Source organism: Aegilops tauschii, chromosome 3 (genome assembly GCF_002575655.3).
Source record: "Aegilops tauschii subsp. strangulata cultivar AL8/78 chromosome 3, Aet v6.0, whole genome shotgun sequence".
Classification (NCBI taxonomy): Eukaryota; Viridiplantae; Streptophyta; class Magnoliopsida; order Poales; family Poaceae; genus Aegilops; species Aegilops tauschii.
This window is the reverse complement of record NC_053037.3, coordinates 310696373-310718701: the sequence shown is the minus strand read 5'-3', so window position 1 is coordinate 310718701 and position 22329 is coordinate 310696373. Positions and strand designations below refer to the sequence as shown.

Genomic DNA, 22329 nt, shown 5'->3' with positions numbered 1-22329 from the left:
CTAGGAGCATGTGTGTACTACTTTGTTTTCATGGCTAATAAATTTTTGCAATAAGTATGTGAGTTCTTTATGACTAATGTTGAGTCCATGGATTATACACACTCTCACCCTTCCACCATTGCTAGCCTCTCTAGTATCGCGCAACTTCCGTCGGTGCATTAAACCCACCATATACCCTTCTTCAAAACAACCACCATATCTAGCTATTATGGCATTTCCATAGCCATTCTGAGATATATTGCCATGCAACTTCCACCGTTCCGTTTTATTATGACACATACCATAATTGTCATATTGTCATGTAGTTGACATAGTATTTGTGGCAAGGCCACCGTTCATATTTTTTTATAGATGTCACTCTTGATCATTGCACATCCCGGTACACCGCTGGAGGCATTCATATAGAGTCATATTTTGTTCTAGTATCGAGTTGTAATTCTTGAGTTGTAAGTAAATAAATTTGTGATGACCATCATTATTAGAGCATTGTCCCATATGAGGAAAGGATGATGGCAACTATGATTCCCTCACAAGTTTGGATGAGTCTCCGGAGTTTACAAAAAAAGGCCAAAGAAGCCCAAATGGAAAAAAGAGGCCAAAGAAGCCCAAACAAAAACAAAAAAAATGAGAGAAATGAGAGAAGAGACAATGTTACTATCCTTTTTCCACACTTGTGCTTCAAAGTAGCACCATGATCTTTATGATACAGAGTCTCCTATATTGTCACTTTCATATACTAGTGGGAATTATTCATTATAGAACTTGGCTTGTATATTCCAATGATGGGCTTCCTCAAATTGCCCTAGGTCTTCGTGAGAAAGCAAGTTGGATCCACACCCGCTTAGTTTCTTTTTGAGCTTTCATACACTTCTAGCTCTAGTGCATCCGTTGCATGGCAATCCCTACTCACTTGCATCGATATCAATTGATGGGCATCTCCATAGCCCATTGATTTGCCTAGTTGATGTGAGACCTTCTCCTTCTTTTTGCCTTCTCCACAACCACCATATTCTATTCCACTTATAGTGCTATATCCATGGCTCATGCTCATGTATTGCGTGAAAGTTGAAAAAGTTTGAGAATATAAAAAGTATGAAACAAATTGATTGGCTTGTCATCGGGGTTGTGCATGATGAAATACTTTGTGTGATGAGGATGGAGCATCCAGACTATATGATTTTGTAGGGATAACTTTCTTTGGCCATGTTATTTTGAGAAGACATAATTGCTTTGTTAGTATGCTTGAAGTATTATTGTTTTTATGTCAATATTAAACTTTTGTTTTGAAGCTTATGTATCTGAATATTCTTGCCACAATAAAGAAAATTGCATTGATAAATATGTTAGGTAGCATTCCACATCAGAATTTCCGTTTTAATCATTTACCTACTCGAGGACGAGCACGAATTAAGCTTGGGGATGCTTGATACGTCTCCAACGTATCTATAACTTTTTATTGTTCCATACTATTATATTATCTATTTTGGATGTTTTATATGCATTAATATGCTATTTTATATTATTTTTGGGACTAACTTATTAATCCAGAGCCCAGTGCCAGTTTCTGTTTTTTCCTGGTTTTAGAGTTTTACAGAAAAGGAATATCAAATGGATACCAAATGGAATAAAACTTTATGATGATTTTTCTTGGACCAGAAGACACCTACGTAACTTGGAGAGAGGGCCAGAAGAGCCCCGAGGAGGCCACAAGCCTCTATTAGATCTCACTCTTGTTCGTGACCGTGAAGGGATTGACAACCCCTTTTTCGCGTTGTGTGCAAGTGTTTGTTAGTTTGTGCAGGTGCATATATTGGGGACTTCCTTGTGCCTCCTACTGGACTGATACCTTGGTTCTTAACTGAGGAAAATACTTAACCTCTACTTTGATGCATCACCCTTTCCTCTTCAAGGGAAAAATCAACGCAAGTTTAAGAAGTAGGAGGCGTCAGTCTAATGGGGAGCTCGGGATGAGCACGCATGGCGGCTGCTCTCGAGAGGACTCAGATCCCATAACACACCAGTTGTTGCGGTGGGGGAGATTGCAATTATGACTCAGTTGCAAAACCTAGCCTATGTAATTCATTTCTCCTAGCCATCTGATTAAAATCAGATCCGATGGCCATGAAGGTGGAGGACGCACGCTGAAAAGACGAAACGAAACTGATCCTATCAGGAGTTCATCTCGAACGCAAAACTATGACAAAAGCTAAGATTTAGTTGCGTAACGTTCGTGTGTTGTCTCATGACAATGTAAAAATGTTTGTTAATTGTGTTTTTCCTACTTCATCCCTCTCTTCAATGGTCCTATTTTCTTAAACATGCATCTTAGATTTCATACCCCACCTTGTCCCTGTTTATCTTGGTCTACTAAGTCGCTATAGCTTTGTTATAGCCACTCTTCTTCACTCCATATAGCTCCGCCATGACATGTTAAGTTTGCACTTATGATCCTCATCATCTCGATTCAGGCTGGTCTTATCCACTGCCCACCTAGCCACGTGTCAGTCTTGACGTGACGGTTAACGTGATGTGCGGGAGTGGGTCAGGGCCCCACAAATGCCACATCCATCGAGAGGGGGTGTGCGCCTCGATCACCATGCAAGGATTAATAACAACCCCTCGATTCCCTACGTCATTAAGTCTTAGCCATGGGATGCAAAGAGATTTACTCTCGTCTGGCAGTACTAGGCTGCCGCGGCTTCACTTTCCCCACCCCCTATAAAAGGGAGGAGGCGATACGAGAGAGAGCCTTATGCTCTCACTCCCCTCACAGTCATCTTCTTCCTCGTGCTTAAGCGTCCAAGTGCTCCAGTGCTCCAAGATTGTCTCCCCATGCACTGCAGCTCTCCACCACAGTGAAAGCGATGGTCGGAGAGAAACATGTGAGGAAGGCTAGCCAGGTTATCGATACCGGCAAGGCACCTACTCAGGCGCACAAAGTGGAATCCGCCACCAAAGGCAAGTGGAAGTCGTCAATGATGACGCACAACCAGCTTGACCAGCTCTCCACGAAAGTGCTACAATAGCCCTATGCACTTGCAGGACATCGGGACCTCCGTTTTATGCGGAAAAAAGTCAAGCGGCAATGAGATAATCGCGCTACATGGCAGTAAATTCTCCACTCCCCCATGTTCATGCGTAGAATGCACACGGGGATCGAGTGGGCTCTTGCTTAACTAACACGGGTGCGTGTTGGACCTAAACAAACATTTTTTTACCCCTTTCCGCGACGGCCTTCGGAACCGTCGCCAAGTGAGTGTGTGCGATAGGGGGTCCTTCCCACACGACCCAGACACCGTCGGGGATATGGAACAGTGATCCAGAGGCCTTCCAAAATGTAATCATGTGCGATGCAGCACACACTAAATTCTTTCGCACGTGTGGTATCGGTGATTAAGCGTTTCTAATGATGCAGTGAAACCATACGGTCTGTCGTAACGAACCGTTTGGGAAACAGTATGTAAGGCACACGGGCCAACATATGAACTGTGTGTGATTTGTTCCCTATTGCACATGAGTTTTCTGCGTAACCCGTCTGCCATGCTAGACTCCATCGCACACGTTTTCCAACAATTACCATCTACGATAATGTTCTATCACAAACGGTTCAGGAGCCCCTTCGCACACATACAAGTGCTGCAGACCATTTGTGATTTGTTAGGTATCACCGACGGTTGCCGCAAGAGTGACGTGTGCTTTTCGTTTGGGATCCCACACGTTTCCTGGAAAAAATACGACTGGGATTGTATTTTGCATTGGGCACGGTTTACTCCCAGTTCTCGTGTGCGATAACGTGATACCACAAACGGTTCCGGAGAACCTACGCACACGTAGTAGCGCTGCAAATCGTTTGCGATCTGTTGTGTATCACCGACGGTTCCAATACGATTGACGTATGCTTTCCGATGTGGATCGCACACACTCATTTAGTTGAATCATGTGCGGAGCAATTGCCAGGTTAAAACAAAAATATCCCATTTTGAATCGGCACGCAAAAGGCAAATTCACCACAATATTCAATTGAATAAATAAACAAAAATATCCCATTTTGAATCGGCACGCAAAAAGCAAATTCGCCACAATATTCAATTGAACAAATAGTGTCCACAGGAAGAACATTCATCAGATTTCGCAACAATTGCAATTGAACATATGGTAGCTAAATTCCAATGATTTGTCCACACATATATGCATTACATAATTAATCATAGTGTACGAAATACGAAGACCTCATTAGATGGAAAATAATGGATCCATGCGTTATATGTTTAGTGGCTAACTCTTGCTCAATGTTTCAGGAGAAACCATGCTGAAATCTTCATCATCACCAGTGGGATTGATGTAGTGATCCAGGAAGAAGTCGCTGATAAATCTCCAAACCATCAGCAATTCACCAGCCGGGAGCGGTTCAAGGGTCCTCGGTTTTAAGATGAGCTGCAGTATATTTAAGATCAGAATGTGCCATATGAGTGGAGTAGAAGATATTAATTAAGATAGACTTACTGGTACTAATTCGCGAGGATCGTCACAACTATCAGCAGATTTGCAGATGGAGATCATGTGTCTGCAAACATAGTATCCACAAAGGTTGGTCCTTGCTTCTTGCTGAGGACACTGAATTTTTTTGTACAAAATTAGTCATGTATTTGTCCTGTTAGGAACAACCTAACCGGTGTTAGATGTATTATTTTTTCTTTGGACAAAATAGAAAGAGGTTTATTTAGAAGCTTGAACATTTGACTAGCGTAAGGAAAGGTATTTACAGACTATTGGATAAATTTTCCAAAAATAAAGGATTTCGGTGTGTTCCAGAGAAACGATCTCGTGCTGCAGAGGTAGTTTCCTCTTGAACAGGTTCCCTGTTTTAGTTTCCCACAATGCCATCACACTGCAAATGATGATGAATTTTGAGAACATCAATTATTGAACCAGATATGAATGCAAATTAATTTCAACATCATATAATTCAATACCTATCCAAGAATTGCTGCAGATGCGTCAGATCCTGAGCGTTTGTTGACTCTCTAAGAGAATCGATGTAGTAAACCGTGTTCTTGTTCGGAACAATGAATACCAATATCCAGTGATTGCTACATATTAAGAAAGCCATGAACTTATGAATGATGTCGAAATCTGAAAGACAATCAGTGTATGCATGGTTGTTTACTTGACTTACCCTTCATGATATGGCCAGAGAAATGATTCTGCATGGGACGTGTTTTTGAAGATACAGACGACTGTGTTAATGGCCCAGTCCCGTTGGTCCTTTTCATGTAATGCTGTGCCATTTGCTAATGCAAGATCTATGAAATACACATTCTCACTTTGTCTTCTCTGCGCGTTCAATCCCCTAAGAGGAATAAAATGCAGTTAGCTATTTATCATTTAGAACCTTGTATGGAGAAGTTGATCAGAGTTTGTTAAGTACTTACAAAATCACGCATCTAACAAGAGTGGCATCAAGCATGTTGAAGTTGAAGAAGAGACGTAAGTCCTCGAAACTCACAATGATGGAACCAACATCGTGTCGGAAATAATCTTTGTTGTAGTGGACTAGCAAATGGTGATGACCTTCTGACATTTGATCCATGCAATATTCATGTAACTTGCGGCAACTGGAGCTGCACTCATCAAAGTATTCGCCAACAAGAAATGGCTGACCATGGACGTAATTGCGTGCTTCAAGTATGCCTGCTTTTCTTTTAGCAAGCAACAATTCTACTTCTTCATCATCCATGGCGTCAGAAATAATATTACTCCCCGATTCGAACAAGCTGCTGTTAATTTGGTTATGGGCTGTGAGTGCACGGTAGACTGCCGAGCAGACGGTGAAGCTTGGACGGACTTCTTAGTAGACTGTTTATCTATGCCGGACCGCTGAGCTAGCGGTGCTGCAGTGATGGACTGCTGGGCGATAGGAGCAGAGGCATCGGACTGCTGACCATGCGTTGAAGCTATGTCGGGTTTCTGCATAGGTGGTGCCAACTTGTCAGTGTGCTGAGGAGACCGTGCCGACGCGTTGGTTTGCTGAGCAGGAAGTGCTGACGCATTGGTATGCTGATCACGCGCCTACGGACCGATGGACCGATGAGCAATTAGTTCTAGACCTACGGACTGATGTACGCCACAAAGTTGGTCCGGCTGATCACAGGTTGATGCATCAGCCCGCGAGAGCTGCTCTGGCAAGGAGAGCATCGCCGATTGAGGGATGATAGTGGTTGGTCTTGGCGGGGCTTCAGGAATCTCATCGATGAACTCTATTTCCTTTCGTGGCCACTGGATGTGATGTAACAGTGTTTCTCCCAAGGTCCTTTTCTCATCGAAGTCTCCTAGGACATTCTTCAGGGCAAATTCATTGAATCCAGGCTTTACTTCAGTCACGTAGCACTTCACACAGCCCGACTTCAATGGCACATTGTCCAAGAAGAGGCCATCTTCCAAGAAGGGTGGGCAAACGCAGGCTGTTGCACATTTTAATGTACCTTCATAATGTGTAAGCATGCCCTTCAGTCTGTCTTTCATTCCAGATACATCAGATATAGCATCATCACGAGCAGCTGCAGTCTCAGTGTCGCTGGGGTTAGCTGATGCACAGCTACTCTTGTGAAGTGTTGTCGCACAATAAGCAGCATCATCCATGCCCACCCCCTCCCTTCTGCTGGTATCTGTCAATGTTAGAGTCTTCTGCATCATCATCATTGACTCCTCAACATCCTTTCGAACAGCCGGATAAATCTCCTTCTTCAACTTTTCAAACAATGCATTCTGCTTCGTTTCACTCCTCGCTTTTTTCATGCCGAGCCTCTCTTCTTTGCTGAGTGTGAAAGCCCTCTTGTGCGGGACATTAACGCCTATACCCCTTGCACGGCCAGGTGGCTCTTTTGTGTCCAGAGCAATGGACAAAATGTCACATGGCCCTGAGTTCCTGTAGAACCTTCCAGGGATCTTGGAAGCCTCTACCATCACTTCATACAGCTTGGCGTCACGTGCGTTTTCAAAGTAATAAGTTCCGTCATCACGCCTGTTTGCACATGCCCGCAAGTAGTCTCTGGCGCGTTCACCCTTGATTTCACTAAAGGCCGGACTCCCACCCGCCGCTACTACTTCTTTGTCCTCCTGTTCCCATATCAGTTTCATGCCGTAGTATCCTGCCACACCCATGCGGTGGGGGTGTATGTTCTTCTTCTGAAGTTCCAATTGCTTGAAACTCTTCGCAGCAAACTATGGAGTTGCCCTGACCCTTTTGAATTCTGCCCAGTCTGCCTTTGTAATTTGGGGGTATGCGGGGATTGGGTCCTTGCCTTCACTCAAGTACTTCTTGTACAGCACGTGCTTCCAGTTTCTCCAAGCATCCCTAGACTTCTTCAGTGCAGCGTGTTCCACCTGCATTCTCCACTGCTCTGGAACGTTGAAGTGATCCATGATCTCCCGGACTATCCTTCGCCGTGTTTCCGTGTCAGCCTTCCGAAACCATGGCAGATTAATGTTGAGCCTTGCCCTGCCAACAAATCCACACACACTCCTGAACCTCATGCATGCTTTATCTGGTTTAGTTGGAGCCCAGGACTTTAAATCAATCTCGATTACTTCATATACACCTTTAGGCTGGTGTGTGCGCTTCCTTGGAGCGTTCCTCCGTGTCCTGACCGGATGGGTAATTGTTGCAGCTCTATCCCGTTCAAGACTACTTGATCCCTCACAATCTGCTGAAGACCTAGGGTTGTCCAAATCAGATGAAGATACATGGCCTGAATGAGTGCTGTCGCTGCTACTCGGCATCTACAGAGAACACATGCGAAACTTAGGAAAGGAGGATAAGCATAAACCTAACAACTTGGTATCAAGATTTCTAAACATGCCATGCAATAATTTAGAAAATGTATGGCTAATTTGTTAAGTATGTGTGACTCGGGCGCCCGCAGTCTGTAAATAGGCAGTAACTTATTGGAACAAATACAACTTATATGTAGTAAGGAAGGTAGATAATGAACATATATACGCTCTCCGTTATTTTATAGCCAATTTGGGAACATATGGAACAAAATTGGAAGAGGGATTGCAAGGAAATATGCCTCACCGCGATGGAGAGCAGTAACTAACAGGCTTATTAATGCTAACCCGGCCGGACCACAGGAGAGGCAAGGGTTACTGCATCGATATGCTCGAGGGTGGCTGGCGAGCAAACGAAGATGGTGAGGCGTGGGCCGCCGCGTGTTGGGAATGGCAGTGGAGGTAGGCTTGACACCGAAGAGCGGGCACACGGCCGGGGTGAGCACGGCGGCGCCGGAGAGGGTTCTGCTGTGTATCTGGAGGAGGGGGAGCTGGCGAAGGAGATTGGGTGGACTAGTTGAGTGAAACGCGGGCGGACGATGGGGGGGGGGTGTTGGCGGCCTAGGTGAAAAGGGTGAAAAATATCCCCGGTCGCCACGCGCGTGGAAAGGCCTATGCAAACAGTTGCCTCTAAGCGCTCGTGTGCACAAACAGAATAATTTCGTTTGAAACGAAGATGTACTAATTTTGAAATGAAGACGTGAGTTCACCGTTTCTCATCTAAATTTTTCGCACGTAAACCAATCACAATTTTACCACGGGTTTGATTTGCTGGTGCATTTCAGGTCTCGTGTGCTATATGTAAGACATTTTTTGGCATTTACCGTGCATGTTTGCATATAAATCAATTCCTAGCCGGACTGCATTCCTGTCGAAAGGGATGAGGATTGCCGTTCAATCTGGGAGCATCCAGTGGTGCAGACGTACGATCCGTGGGGTTTGGGTTCTGGCCAATCAGAATGCACACGCAGCGGGGGGGGGGGGGCATCGGCCACGGTTTGGTAGGCACATGGCTTTCATGTGTGAACCGTGTGCTATTTGAAAACATTTTTTTGGGAGGGGCTATTTGAAAACATGTACATGTGTTGTCGAAAGGGATGAGGATCGCCGTTCGATCAAGGAGAATCCAACGGTGCAGACGTACGATCCATGGGGTTTGGGTTCGGGCCAATCAGAATGCACGATTCAGATCATGCGCGTGGCAGAGGGGTGGGGGGGGGGTGCATCGGCCACGGTTTAGTGGACACATGGCTTTCGTGAGTGAACCGTGTGGTCTTTGAAAACGTTTACATTACCTAACATCATAATTTTGTTTGAATGAAAACATGAGTTCATCATTTCGCTTCCAATTGTTTTCCACGGTAAGAAATCATGAGTATAGTGGAGAGTGTCATATACTAGGATCATGAATATACAGTACATATGACACTACCTTTAATTAATTATAGCGCATAGTATAATACATAGAGTATAGTATATCATATATATATAGATCATATTTATTGCCATGCATGACACAAATTAGCATCGCATTTAACATGATACGGTATCTACCTACTATATGTTACTCTAACCCTCTTTATATATATTTAATTCTTTGCCACATCAGCATATATACTTGCTATTTCCGAGTGCATGACATCGTCGGCTATTATACCACCACTATGGCCAGCCTTATATAGGGAGTATCATATAGCACTATATATATATATATAGTATCATGCATATGATACTAGTGTATGATACTACGTACGTACCTTCATAGTGCATATATAGTATCATAGAGTAGTACTAGCTCCCTCTGTAAAGTAATATAAGAGCATTTAGATTACGAAGTAGTGACCTAAACGCTCTTATATTAGTTTACGGAGGGAGTATATATCATAGATGACCGTATTTATGGCCATGCATGACACAAAGTAGTATAACATTCATTATATATATATAGGGCTGGACTATTCTGTTACCCGTAACAGAATATTATTCTATTACCCCCCGCCTTATATAGGCGCGACGCGCAGACCACCGTAGAATCCCCCCGACCCAGCCCGAACCCAACCCGCCTTCTCCGCCAAAGGCAGCCGTCGGGGGCGAGCGAGCGACGGCGGCAGCCGGAGCGAGGGAGCCCGCGGCGCCGTGACTGGCCGGCGACGGATCCGCCGCCGCCTCCTGCCTCCTTCCGTTGCTGGATCCATCGACGGGGCCGTGATCCCCGCCTCCTGCCTCCCTCCGTCGCCAGATCCATCGACAGGGCCGTGATCCCCGCCTCCTGCCTCCCTCCGCCGCAGGATCCATTGACAGGGCCGTGATCCCAGCCTCCTGCCTCCCTCTATCGCCGGATCCAATGACGGGGCCGTCATCCCTGCCTCCTGCCTCCCTCCGTCGCCCGGGCTCCTTCTCCGGGGCAGTGATCCCCGCAAGGTGCTGCCTCCCCCGACCTCTTCGCCAAACGTCCACCACAAGCAGGAGCTGCATCAATGGCGCCGCCTCCCAAGAACATGCCAATACGCCGCCCATGAGAGGAAGAAGAAGTCGGTCCATTGGAGGTAATGTCTGCTTCCCACGTTTGTGTCAGTCCATCAGTTCATCAGTCCTGCTATGAAGAAGAACCTGACAGTACATTGCAAATGCTTGATCAGTTCATTACACCCCTGCCACTTGATGCACAATTTGGATGTCGAGGTTACTGTCAGTACCTCTAATATGCTAGCTTCAGTTCAAGCCAAAAAACATAAACTTATGCATCAGTCCAAGTAGCTACTAGGCTTTATATAAGGTTCAGCTACCACTGCAAGTTGTATGATGTTATTTCTAATAGTACATGCCGTGTAGTTGCGTCAGTTCGAACTAGTGAAAGAATGTTGTTGAAAAAATATACACCTGTTACACAGTAAGTTCAATGATACATAAACTAGGATTTCTTCTAGTGTAGTTGCATAAGTTATAGATGAACAAAAGAGAAGACATGCATCAGTTTTATATATATGCATATCCATACATCTCTGAAGTTCAATGTTCAATTTGCAAGCAGTGCACCAAAATGTTTATGCATCAGTTATAGGGAAAAATAAACTTTCCATAACAGATGAAGTTCAATGTTCAGTTTGCAAGCAGTGCTAAAAAACAGTACATCAGTGTTGAACATGTACGTTCATCAGTTCGACTGAAAACTAAACCATATACAAAACAGAGAACAAAGTTTAAATAACGGCCAGCGATGCAAGTTCAACTTGTACATTGCCTTCAGCGCATGACATGTTACCCATAGCATGTATACAAGAAAAATGCAGAAAAGATTAATCCCAAAACTGTTGAATGTCATTGCAGAAGCATGCAAGGCGGCACACGCAGTGAGCGTTTGATGAGCCAAGCAGATATGGGGCACCGCCTGGTTGGGTAACACCAGAAATAGCACCTGGATACTTCAACAATACAGGCAGATTTCAAGATACACCAGAATCATCAGAAGCACAGACAGGTTCTTCTACGCAGCAAACACCAATATCTGGGAATACAAGCTTTGCCACTGCTGGGTTGCAACAAGGCCAACAATTTCCCCAAGAACAAATGTTTTCCTTCCCTAGCGCATGCAGAAAGGCAAGGACAGGGAGCCGTGGATGGGTTGCAACAAGGCTTCCACCAGTCGCTCCGTCAACATCAATCATCCGTGCTGCAAAAGCGGTTGCGATGGGAAGACCAGGCCAAAGAGACAGAAATTTTGGCCACTCTAGCAGGTTCCAAAGTACAAGATATGAGCCATATAGACAGGAGCAACCTCACAATGAATCTAAGGGGAGACAGCCGTACAATGAGAGACGGAGATCTTCGTCAACATTGCTCCCTCCAAGAGATGCATTGCTGCATGTGCCAAGGGTGACACCACCCGCGCCCATACACCAGGGTGAACAGCAAACACCGGAGGCAACACAGAGCTATACACATGTAAGTATCCATATAGAAAAAAAACATACAAGCACAGTCCATACCATGGTACTGTGACCACCCCATCTAACATTTTCATAACTGCGTTTTTGTTTGCTCACTGTTGCGTGCAGCCACCTAACATTGAAGCTTACGTTCTGCCAAGGCTAGAGATGCACTTTGAAACTTTCGAAGAAGCAAAGAACTTCTACAACGTCTATGCAAAGGACGCGGGTTTTGCTGTCAGGGAAGGCCCCAAGTTTAAGACCAGAGCATACCTTTATTGCACGTGCTATGGAGTCTATGAATCGAAGGTGTCAGAAGCTAATAGACAGCGGAACAAGACGACAACCAGGACTAACTGCGGGGCTAAAATGAGGCTGAAGAGGGAAAAGGATGGAACATTTGTCGTAAAAGAGATAGTCTGGGAACACAACCACAGGCTACAGCTCACTCCGCAAATGCTTGTCTTCTTGCACTCCCACATAAACTTTCACAAAACAATCTTGGAGTACGTCAAGTACCTGCAGTTCAAAGGCATTGAACACGCGCAAATCATGAGCATACTGGGTGGTGATGACCCTGATAGCTACTTCCTCGAAATGAATGCCAAAGACCTGATTAACCTGTAAGTACAAACTTGTTCTCCTCCCATAAACCGCCTCCGTCTTTTTTCCTGCCAGTACGAACATATTACACAACGCATGACCTGACGCCAGTTCAACATGCATTTTTGAATGAACTTTTAATATGCAGGAAAGCAAAGAATTCAAGGATGGATGATGTGGACGATGTCCTAAAGACTGTCAACTTCTTTAGGGAGATGAAAACTATAAACAGGGAATTCTTCTGTGACATGCAACTCGATGAGTCCAACAGAGTTAAGAACATATTCTGGGCAAATGCAAGCTGCCGAGGGGCCTATCAGGACTTTGGTGACTGCGTAACGTTTGACACCACATATAAGACCAACAAGTACCATATGCCACTTGGGGTGTTTGTCGGTACTAACAACCACTTACAGACTACATTCTTTGGTTTCGCCCTGATAAGAGATGAGGATGCAGATTCATTCAGATGGATGTTCAAGACATTTTTAAGGTGCATGAGAGGGAAGGATCCTACATGCATCCTCACAGGTACAACCGCCAAAACCACCCCCCCAAAAGGAAAATAACACAGTAAAAATGTTGTGTCAGTTCTATTGGTATATATGCACAACCATCTGCTGACCACTCCATGTCTCTTTTCTCATTACCAGACCAGTGCCCGGCAATGGCTTTGGCGATCCCAGATGCTTTCGGGAACATGGTACACAAGCTACGCCGCTGGCACATTATGAAGAAGTACATGGAACACCTCGCATACCTGTACTACCTCCACGAAGACTTTAAGGATGAATTCACATCAATCCTCAACTGGCCCCTCATGCCAACTGAGTTTGAGGCTGCCCTGAAAAGACTCATGGATAAGTACAACCTCCATGATGATGCCACGATGGTGGCCATGTGGAACGAGCGTGAGAGATGGATATCAGCCTACTTCAAAGAAATTTTCTGTGCCAAAATGACATCCACACAACGAAGTGAGAGCATGAACTATGTGCTCAAGAAGAACTTCGTAAGTGAGAGACAAAACCTACACCGGTTTGTCAGCCAGGTAAACTCCTGCGTCAAAACAAGGAGGCAGACAGAGAACCAGGAGACAATGGGTAACCGGGTATAGCTCTATCACCTGTCGTAAGACAAAAATAACATGCTTACTAAAGTAAAACATTATTAGTTAGACAATTTTTTACTGCGAGAAAACTAATAATTTGGTCATCATTATTGCATGTGCAGAAGGAACAAAACACGTTGACCTTCTATGGGTTTGACACCCAGATGGCAAAGCTTTACTCATGAGCTGTGTACAGCGAGATCAGAAATAGGCTAAAACTGAGCACACTCTTCACGGCGACAGAGACGGAAGAGCCCACAAAGTACCTTGTGCGCTACAACAACCCACAAAAACTGTCTGTGTGGGCTCAGCACGCGTTCCAGGTGGTTGCAGACCCCGTGGGAGAAACATATGAGTGCGAGTGCAGGCTATGGGACCACACAGGCGAGGACTAAAAAAAGATGTTACATACCGTACTACTTTTTTTGCAAAGTTTTTCTTCGAATGAAATGACAAAAAACATGCACCTCTTCCAAAAAAATACAGGTCTTTTCTGCGTGCATGTCCTGTGCATGATGTAGACAATTAAGGCTGCCAGCGTTCCAGAGAAATACATCCTCAGGAGATACTCCAAACGCCCGAACATCCAGCCAACATTCAACAGAAATGACTTGCGGACAGTAGCGTCAAACAAGGCATCCCAATATTGCATTGAAAGCTCACTGCTGACGCTGAACATGAGGGTGCATAGAAAAAGCTTGAGAAGCCAAGAGCAAATGGCGAGGTCACAGGTCGTCATGGACAAACTTGAACAAGAACTCGACGCCATGCATTCTGCTGAAAATGGAGGTGTAGCGGACAATGAAGCCATTGAGCAGGATATTGCTACAATGTTATCCGAGATGAACCATCTGGGAGCTATTGACCCGTTCGACAACGAGGAAGATGAGCAACAGCAACCAGAGCTTGCCCATGTGCACACTCAAGAGCAGCAACATGCTCACATGCAAGATCATGAGCTTGATGGTGCTGCAGGCGAACAACATGACAACATGACATCCTACCGGCAGCAGCAGGAAAGGGTGATTAAACCACCCATATTCTCAAACACAAAGGGGAGGAAGAGTAAGACGCAAGCAGCAAAAGCAGCAGCCAAAAAGCCGCCACGCCCCATCAAGCGCGTGGAATTTGGCCCGGACGGCAAACCTCTCGGGATAAGGGCATGCGGATTCTGCAACATCGTGAGCAACCATAACTACCGCACATGCCCACTCCGCACAGATGCCAGCGTCAACAATCAAACGCTGCACAAGAAAATTGGAGCCACCCAAGTTTCTACCAATAGAGACAACACACGTAACAGCTACACTTGCCGCAAGTGTGGGGGAACTGACGGACATAATGCCCGCACGTGCAAAGTGGGCAAGGAGGTAAGTGGCGCTGAACAGAAACAGGGCAAGGTACAGAGTTCCAAAAAATCAAATGAAGACGATGAAGAAGAAGATTTTGACGAGAATGACGACCAATCAGACGAAGACAATGAAGATGACAGTATCGGGGACGAGGAAACTGAAACTGACGATGAAGCTGCCAAGGCTCAACCAGAAAAGGGCGCCGGCAAGGCACAACATTCGGGGCCAGTTAGGAGAAGCTCAAGACTGAACAATCCATAGTGGTTATGCTGCTGCGTCAACTGAAAAATAAGCTTGTAGTCTTAGTTGCCTCGGTACACAATGAGGAAACATTTCAGAAACACTGTCGCTACCAAAACTTATCTAGCTTTATCATCGATTTCTCGATCAGAACTATAGTTACGATATAATTTGTGATTTGTGCCCGCTGGACCAGTGACATTATTATGTAAACCATTTGATAATCCTTTTGAATGCAGTCACAAATACATTTGAAAAAACTTATCTGGATTTATCTGACGCAAACACTACTGTCGACCAGTAACTCAGCCAAAAAATGTTAAGGAAAATTTAAACTCTTATAGTACATCAGTACTGATAATTCTCAGTCGTCAGTACAAAGGCATAGTAAAACAAACACACCCGTGAACACCTCAAAAAACATCGTTTGAAAAAACAAGCTATGTCTGCTTCTGCCAGTCCTAGTTCAGAAAGACCATCAGTACAAACAAATAATTACCTCAAGCAAAATGCGAAAAAAATACATTACTGATGAAAATCTAATTTATCTGTAAAAAATACTCAGAGATTATCTTGATATAAACAATCCTTTAAAAAATACAAAAATTGTTTTAAAAACATTAGCATCACACATAGTCTCACTGGTATTTGGTAAGTTCAATTACACTTCAATCACCAGTCCAAGTACCACAGTAGAGGAGTACATACCTCCATCATCACCAACCCTGACACGTGCAAGTGGGATAAGCAGCTGATAAGTACAGCTTGACAAGACGGATCAGTGCGATAGTAAAATGCCATCATCACCACCCTTGAGACGTGCAAGTGGGATTTAGCAGATCATAAGTACAGCTTGACAAGACTAGTCAGTGCAGCAGTAAAAACCCTTTGACTTGGACGGTTACTTCTTCCAGGCCACCACCCGCGCCACCCACTGAGCGGTTGCCACAAGGGACTACAAACGGGGACCCCCACGACCACCACACCCACGCCCCCGACGAACCGCCTCCCACACATCCCCATCGACGCACTGCAAAATACCCCTTTCTCTTCCATCTCCGCCTCATTGCCAGGAACCACCATTGCCCCCTTCCATCTCCACTTCACACAAACCAAAAACTTCTCTCTCCCAAGCCCACAACCGCCGAAGGAGGGCGATGGCGGAGGAACCGTTTGCCAAGCGTCATCATGGCGAGCCGTCGGACAAGAGCAGCAACCTCGTCGACGTTCACGTCCCCGGCGAGAAGCGCGAGTACACCAAAACCCTCACAGGGGTTGAGCTCCACGGCAAGGAGACACTGGAGATCGTCCGCACCAGCGAACCAGACAAGGCCGACGAGGTGATCTCCAGGCTCTGGAAGAAGGTTTGCGGCTAGCGTCGTAGGATCATCCGCGTTGGTGTGCACTACACCAACGAAGATGAACCTACCCAGATGGCAGCAGTCCAGCAGTTGTGCGTCGACGAGCTCTGCTTGGTGTACCACATCGCAGCGGCAACAAAATGGTGAGCCATCCTACTCATTTGCCCTGTTTGGCTTATCTGTTTCATTAGTACTGTATCCTGAAAATTTCATCAGATTTGTTTCCCCAACTAGATGTACTAGTGTGGTTTGTGAAAAGTAGATGCACTACTGCATTTTCTCAAGTAGATACACTATAAATGTATTTTTGAACCTGATGCACTGGATTACTATTTGGAAAATCTTGCGCAAGATTAATTGAAGTTGATCGACTAGTGTAGTTTCTGAACTTGATCCAATAGTGTAGTTTATGTGCTCGATGTATTAAAAAGATGTTTCTGAACTTGATGTAGTGAAGTATTTTCTGAATTTGATCTAATGTTATTTTCATAAGAAAATAAACTAAGGACTTGGTGAAGCACTGGTTATGTGTTATCCTATTCAACAAAAGTAAACTAAACTAGTACCAAAGAAGAACATACAACATTGACTGAAACTATGTATAATCCCAAAAAAATAACATGATGTACTTGAATTTAATTTCAGAACTTTGTTTACTAGTTTCTGAAGTACATTCATCCATTAATTATGCTATATAAGCATCTACTTCATGGATTCATGTTTCTGAACTTGATGTAGAGAAGTATTTTCTGAATTTGGTCTGATGTTATTTTCGTAAGCAAAAAAACTAAGAACTTTGTGAAGCACTGGTTATGTGTTGTCCAATTGAACAAAAGTAAACTAAACTAGTACTAAAGCAGCACATACAACATTGACTCAAACTATGTATAATCCAAAAGAAAAATAACATGATGTACTTGAATTTAATTTTAGAACTTTGTTTACTAGTTTTTGAAGTACATTCATCCATTATTTATGCTACATAAACAACTACTTAATGGATTCATCGCTTGTAAAACAAAACAAAAATGAATAATTCAAACATCAAAGTAATGCTAATTTTCAAAATGTCTCTCCCCTTGCAGGCCCAAGCGCCTGAACGACATGCTGCAGCATGAGAGGTTGTTCACATTTGCCGGTTTCAGCATTGAAAGCGACAAAGAGAAGCTGAAGTTGTCCGGTTTGGAGATCAACCCCAACAAGTTCATCGACATTCAGCACAAGTGGAGAGTTCCATACACTGGAAAAGAGTACGACTCCTTGACTGATGTTGTAGCCAGCGTCATCCACCCATTCTACAAAGGCATGAAGAAGAACATCAACACGCAGGAAGACCACAAACTGTGGGGGACCAGCCCGCTGCCAGACAACCTCATCGAGTATGCAGGAGTAGATGCGTACGCCACGTACAAGTCATGGATCATAATCGACTAGATCACAGATGGTTCAGAATTTGCAAAAGAGCGGGAGGCTGAAAACTTCTACGACCGCCCCTAGTGCCCCTTTATGAGATGAAGATACATCAAAACCTGCCTTCGTTTTCCTTCCGCTTGTGCTTGCCTTTTATCTTGTTGTTTCAAATTAGTAGTTTGCTCTTGTTGGGTTGAACCAGTATGATTATGTCGTGCTTGTCATGGTTGAACAAGTTTACTTATGTCATCAAGTACAATGTTTTGCTTATCTCATTATATAAGTTTGGTAGCTTCGTATGTTGTTAATCCATCATTTCAAATTCAAAAGTAGCTTCTGAATGGAACTTTGTGGCTGCTCTAAAGTACTAGTTATGAAGCAACTAATCACACAACGTTGTTCCATGTCTAGTTTTGATTCAGTATTGTATAGAAAACATAACATTGAAAACAATCAGCACAATTTGAGTTCCTTAACAACGCTTCAAAAGTTGAAGCAAAAATTCTTAGTACTTCATGTAGTGTTCTCATTCGTATGTAGCTGCTAGAAAATTAACAAGTACTACAAATAGAAAAAGTTAAGAAGCATCAGCACACACTTATGTTTGTCACTTGCAGATTAAGAATGATAGTACTAGTACACTTGATCGGACAGTACATACTTACTACAATAAAAAGTACAAAGAAGCATCAGTCCGTAATCACCCAAAAAAATGTCAGACTAAGAACATAAGCGCTACTATGAATGGACTATCAGTACAACCTAGTCTACACGCAAGTACCATAGTTCTGAAAATGACACCAGAAGACCCTTGAGAATAATCACAAAAACAAACACAAAAAAGAAGGCAAAAAACTCAAAAGAAAAAGATTACACTTACACAAAACTGACAAGAAACAGAACAAAAAGTATTAGTCCAAGTTACTGGTGGAGTCAAGTACTAGATTCAAACAAACAAAAAAAAGAAAAAATTGACCACTCAAGGTCAGGCGCAGGCCCTGACGCTGCTAGATACTTGAACTCGAGCCCGTGGGCGAATCCCTAGTAATCCGCACAACGCAGGGCCCGCCGACCAGGGCCCACAGGTCACGAGAGAGAGCGAGCGCCGTGTATAAGCGCTCAGGGAAGTATTCAGAGGAGTTCGACCAGTGAGCCTCGGCTGCGCTTATAAACAGGTCCGGAGCCCCCTCGACTAGCGAGGTGGGACTAAACCCAGAGCGCACGCGCACGCCGCACTGCACAGCCCCGCGGACGAGCTATCTGGGCCGGAAAATGGCCCAATAGCCTGCATCGTCTACAAACACCCCACCAATAAGCCAGTTAAACAAACCAGAGGGCGGGGCAAAGAAATATAAACTACAAGAAAAAGTGTTTTAGTTCTTGAAACTGAAAATATCTTGAAACTGAAAATATATAAATTCAAATACTAGTTCGCAGGCAATAACTTTAAATACTAAAAATAAAAATAAAAATAATTTTAGCTCTCCACCACGGATGATAAAAGAAAAGGAGAAAATATGATACAAAAACAATGAACCTCTAAAAAGAAGAGAACTTAATAGCCTATCTGTTAAGTGTACATAATTTAAAAAACCGAATTAAATATTACTTTCAAGTTCAACTACTAAAATGCAAAAAGTTCAAACATATAATGTTTGTCAATTATGCTAAATTTCTTATTTATATAAAATCTAACAAGTTCAACTACTAAAATGCAAAAAGTTCAAACATATAATGTTCATCATTTATGCTAAATTTCTTATTTATATAAATTCTGACAAGTTCAACTACTAAAATAAAAGAAGTTCAAATATATACTGTTTGTTAATTATGCTAAATTTCTTATTTATATAAATTCTGACTACTTCAACTACTAAAATGCAAGAAGTTCAAATAGAATTTATTTGTCAATTCTGCTAAATTTCTTATTTATATAAAATCTATCCACACGTCAACGAACGATCTGGTCGTAAAATAATCTCAATCCCCCAACCCACCCGAAAAAACAAAATAACTCAGTTCAAACATACATATGACATCAGTACTAAAAAAGCAGGATTAGTCAGGCCACTCACACCACCGTGACACCAAATTTCAAAACCGCACGCTGTATGAAATTACATTTCAGTTCACACATCACTAAACCATAAGTGCACTAAAATGAGAATACAAAAACTATAAAGGCCTAACTTAGGTTAGTACAGATGAAAATAAAATAAGTACCAGTTTTGAGCAACAACTCCCAGGGCACTCAAAAATGTTTTGAGATAAACTAGTCTATAAGACTTCAGTGGAAAAACAATACTTAACATCCACACGGAAAAACATCACAAAGCATACGTCACTTAAACAGTGCAAAATGCCATCATCACCACCCCTGAGACGTGCAAGTGGGATTTAGCAGATCATAAGTACAACTTGACAAGACTAGTCAGTGCAACAGTAAAAACCCTTTGACTTGGAGGGTTGCTTCTTCCAGGCCACCACCCGCGCCACCCACTGAGCGGTTGCCACAAGAGACTGCAAACGGGGACCCCCACGACCACCACACCCACGCCCCCGACGAACCGCCTCCCACACATCCCCGTCGACGCACTGCAAAATACCCCATTGTCTTCCATCTCTGCCTCATTCACAGAACCACCATTGCCACTTCAATCTCCACTGCACACAAACCAAAAACTTCTCTCTCCCAAGCCCACAGTCGCCGGAGGAAGGCGATGGCGGAGGAACCGTCCGCCAAGCGTCATCATGGTGAGCCGTCGGATAAGAGCAGCAACCTCGTCCATGTTCACGTCCCCGGCGAGAAGCGCGAGTACACGAGAACCCTCACAGAGGTTGAGCTCCACGGCAAGGAGAAGCTGGAGATCGTCTGCACAGCCGAACCAGACAAGGCCGACGAGGTGATGAGCAGGCTCAGGATAAAGGGCGGCGGCTTGTATCCGAGCTTCATCGGAGTTGATGTGGAGTACACTAGCGACGATGAACCTCCCAGATGGCGGCAGTCCTGCAGTTGTGCGTCGAGGAACTCTGCTTGGTGCACCACATCGCAGGAGCCACAAAATGGTAACCCATACTACTGTTCATTCATCTGTTGTACTAGTAATACTCACTAAAAACTTCATTAAACTTGTTTCCCAACTAGATGAACTACTATAGTTTGTGAAGTGGATGCACGAGTACATGTTTCTCAAGTTACATGCATTTCTGAAACTGTGAAGTGGATTGTTTCACCAGATTAGCATCTGAAAAAATGTTTATAGAATTCTGAACTTGATGCACCAAATTAATTTCTGAACTTGATGTACTAGCATAGATTCTGATATTGATGCACTAGTATAGTTTATAGAATTTATGTATTAAAAGATGTTTGGTGAAGTGGTATAGGTCCATATCTTGATGCACGTGTTTCTCAAATTAATTTCTGAACTTGATATAGAATTGATGCACAAAGATGTATCAAGCACTGGTATAGGTCTTTTATTCAACAAAAAAGAAAACTAAACTTGAATCAAGCAGCACATATATCATTGAATCTGGTAAAATGATTCTTGAATTTGGTGAAGCATTAGGTGAAGCACTGAAGATAGCAAAAAAGAAAAATAACATGGTGTAGTTGAATTTAATTTCAGGACTTTGTGTACTAGTTTCTGAACTACATTCATCCATGACTTATACTATATAAGCATCTACCTCATGGATTATCACTTGTAAAACCAACAAGCAGAAGAATTAAATCGTCAAAAAAGAAGACTAATCTTTAAATGTGTGTCTCCCCCCTTGCAGGCCCAAGCGCCTCAAAGACTTCCTGCAGGAGGAGAAATTGTACACATTTGTCGGTTTCAGCATTGGAGGTGACAAGCGGATGCTGAACAAGTCTGGTTTGGAGATCAACCCCAACAACTTCATCGACATGCAGCGCAAGTGGAAAGATCCAAAGACCGACAAATACTATGACTCCTTGGCCGATGTTGCAGGCGGCGTAATCCACCCATTCTACAGCGGCATGAAGAAGAACATGGACAGGGCAGACCACAAACTATGGGGGACCAGCCCGCTGCCAGACAACCTCATCACGTATGCAGGAATAGATGCGTACGCAACGTACAAGTCATGGAAGACAATCGACAACATCGTGACAGGTTGGGATATTTCAAAAGAGCAGGAGGCTGACCCCTACTACCACTGCAACTTCGCGGGATGAAGATGCATGAAAGTCTGCATTCGTGTTGCTCGCACTTCTGCCTGTCCTTAATCTTGTTGTTTCAGATTTGTAGTTTGCTTTCGTTATGTTGAACCAGCTACCTTATGTTATGTGTGTCAGGGTTTGAACAAGTTTGCCTATGTCTATCAAGTACATCGTTTGCTTATTTCGTTCAACAAGTTTGCTAGCTTCCTATTTTGTTGATCCATCATTTGAAGTTGAAGTAGGTTGAAGTTGAAACTTGATTGCTGCCACGCAGCACTAGTCATGGAGAAACAAAAATCACACATGG

At 43.7% G+C, this 22329-nt stretch overlaps 2 protein-coding genes across 2 annotated transcripts; both read left to right on the top strand.

The window, feature by feature from the left end:
* Positions 1–16495: 16495 nt before the first annotated feature.
* LOC141042919 (uncharacterized) lies at positions 16496–17857 on the top strand. Its single transcript, XM_073511833.1, has 2 exons — positions 16496–16566; positions 17509–17857. Exons 1-2 carry the CDS (start codon positions 16496–16498, stop codon positions 17855–17857), a joined length of 420 nt encoding a protein of 139 aa, XP_073367934.1.
* A 2696-nt stretch (positions 17858–20553) lies between these two features.
* Positions 20554–22037, top strand: LOC141042918 (uncharacterized). Its single transcript, XM_073511832.1, has 2 exons — positions 20554–20801; positions 21620–22037. The coding sequence occupies exons 1-2, from the start codon at positions 20554–20556 to the stop codon at positions 22035–22037; spliced, it is 666 nt and encodes a 221-aa protein (XP_073367933.1).
* Positions 22038–22329: the final 292 nt, after the last annotated feature.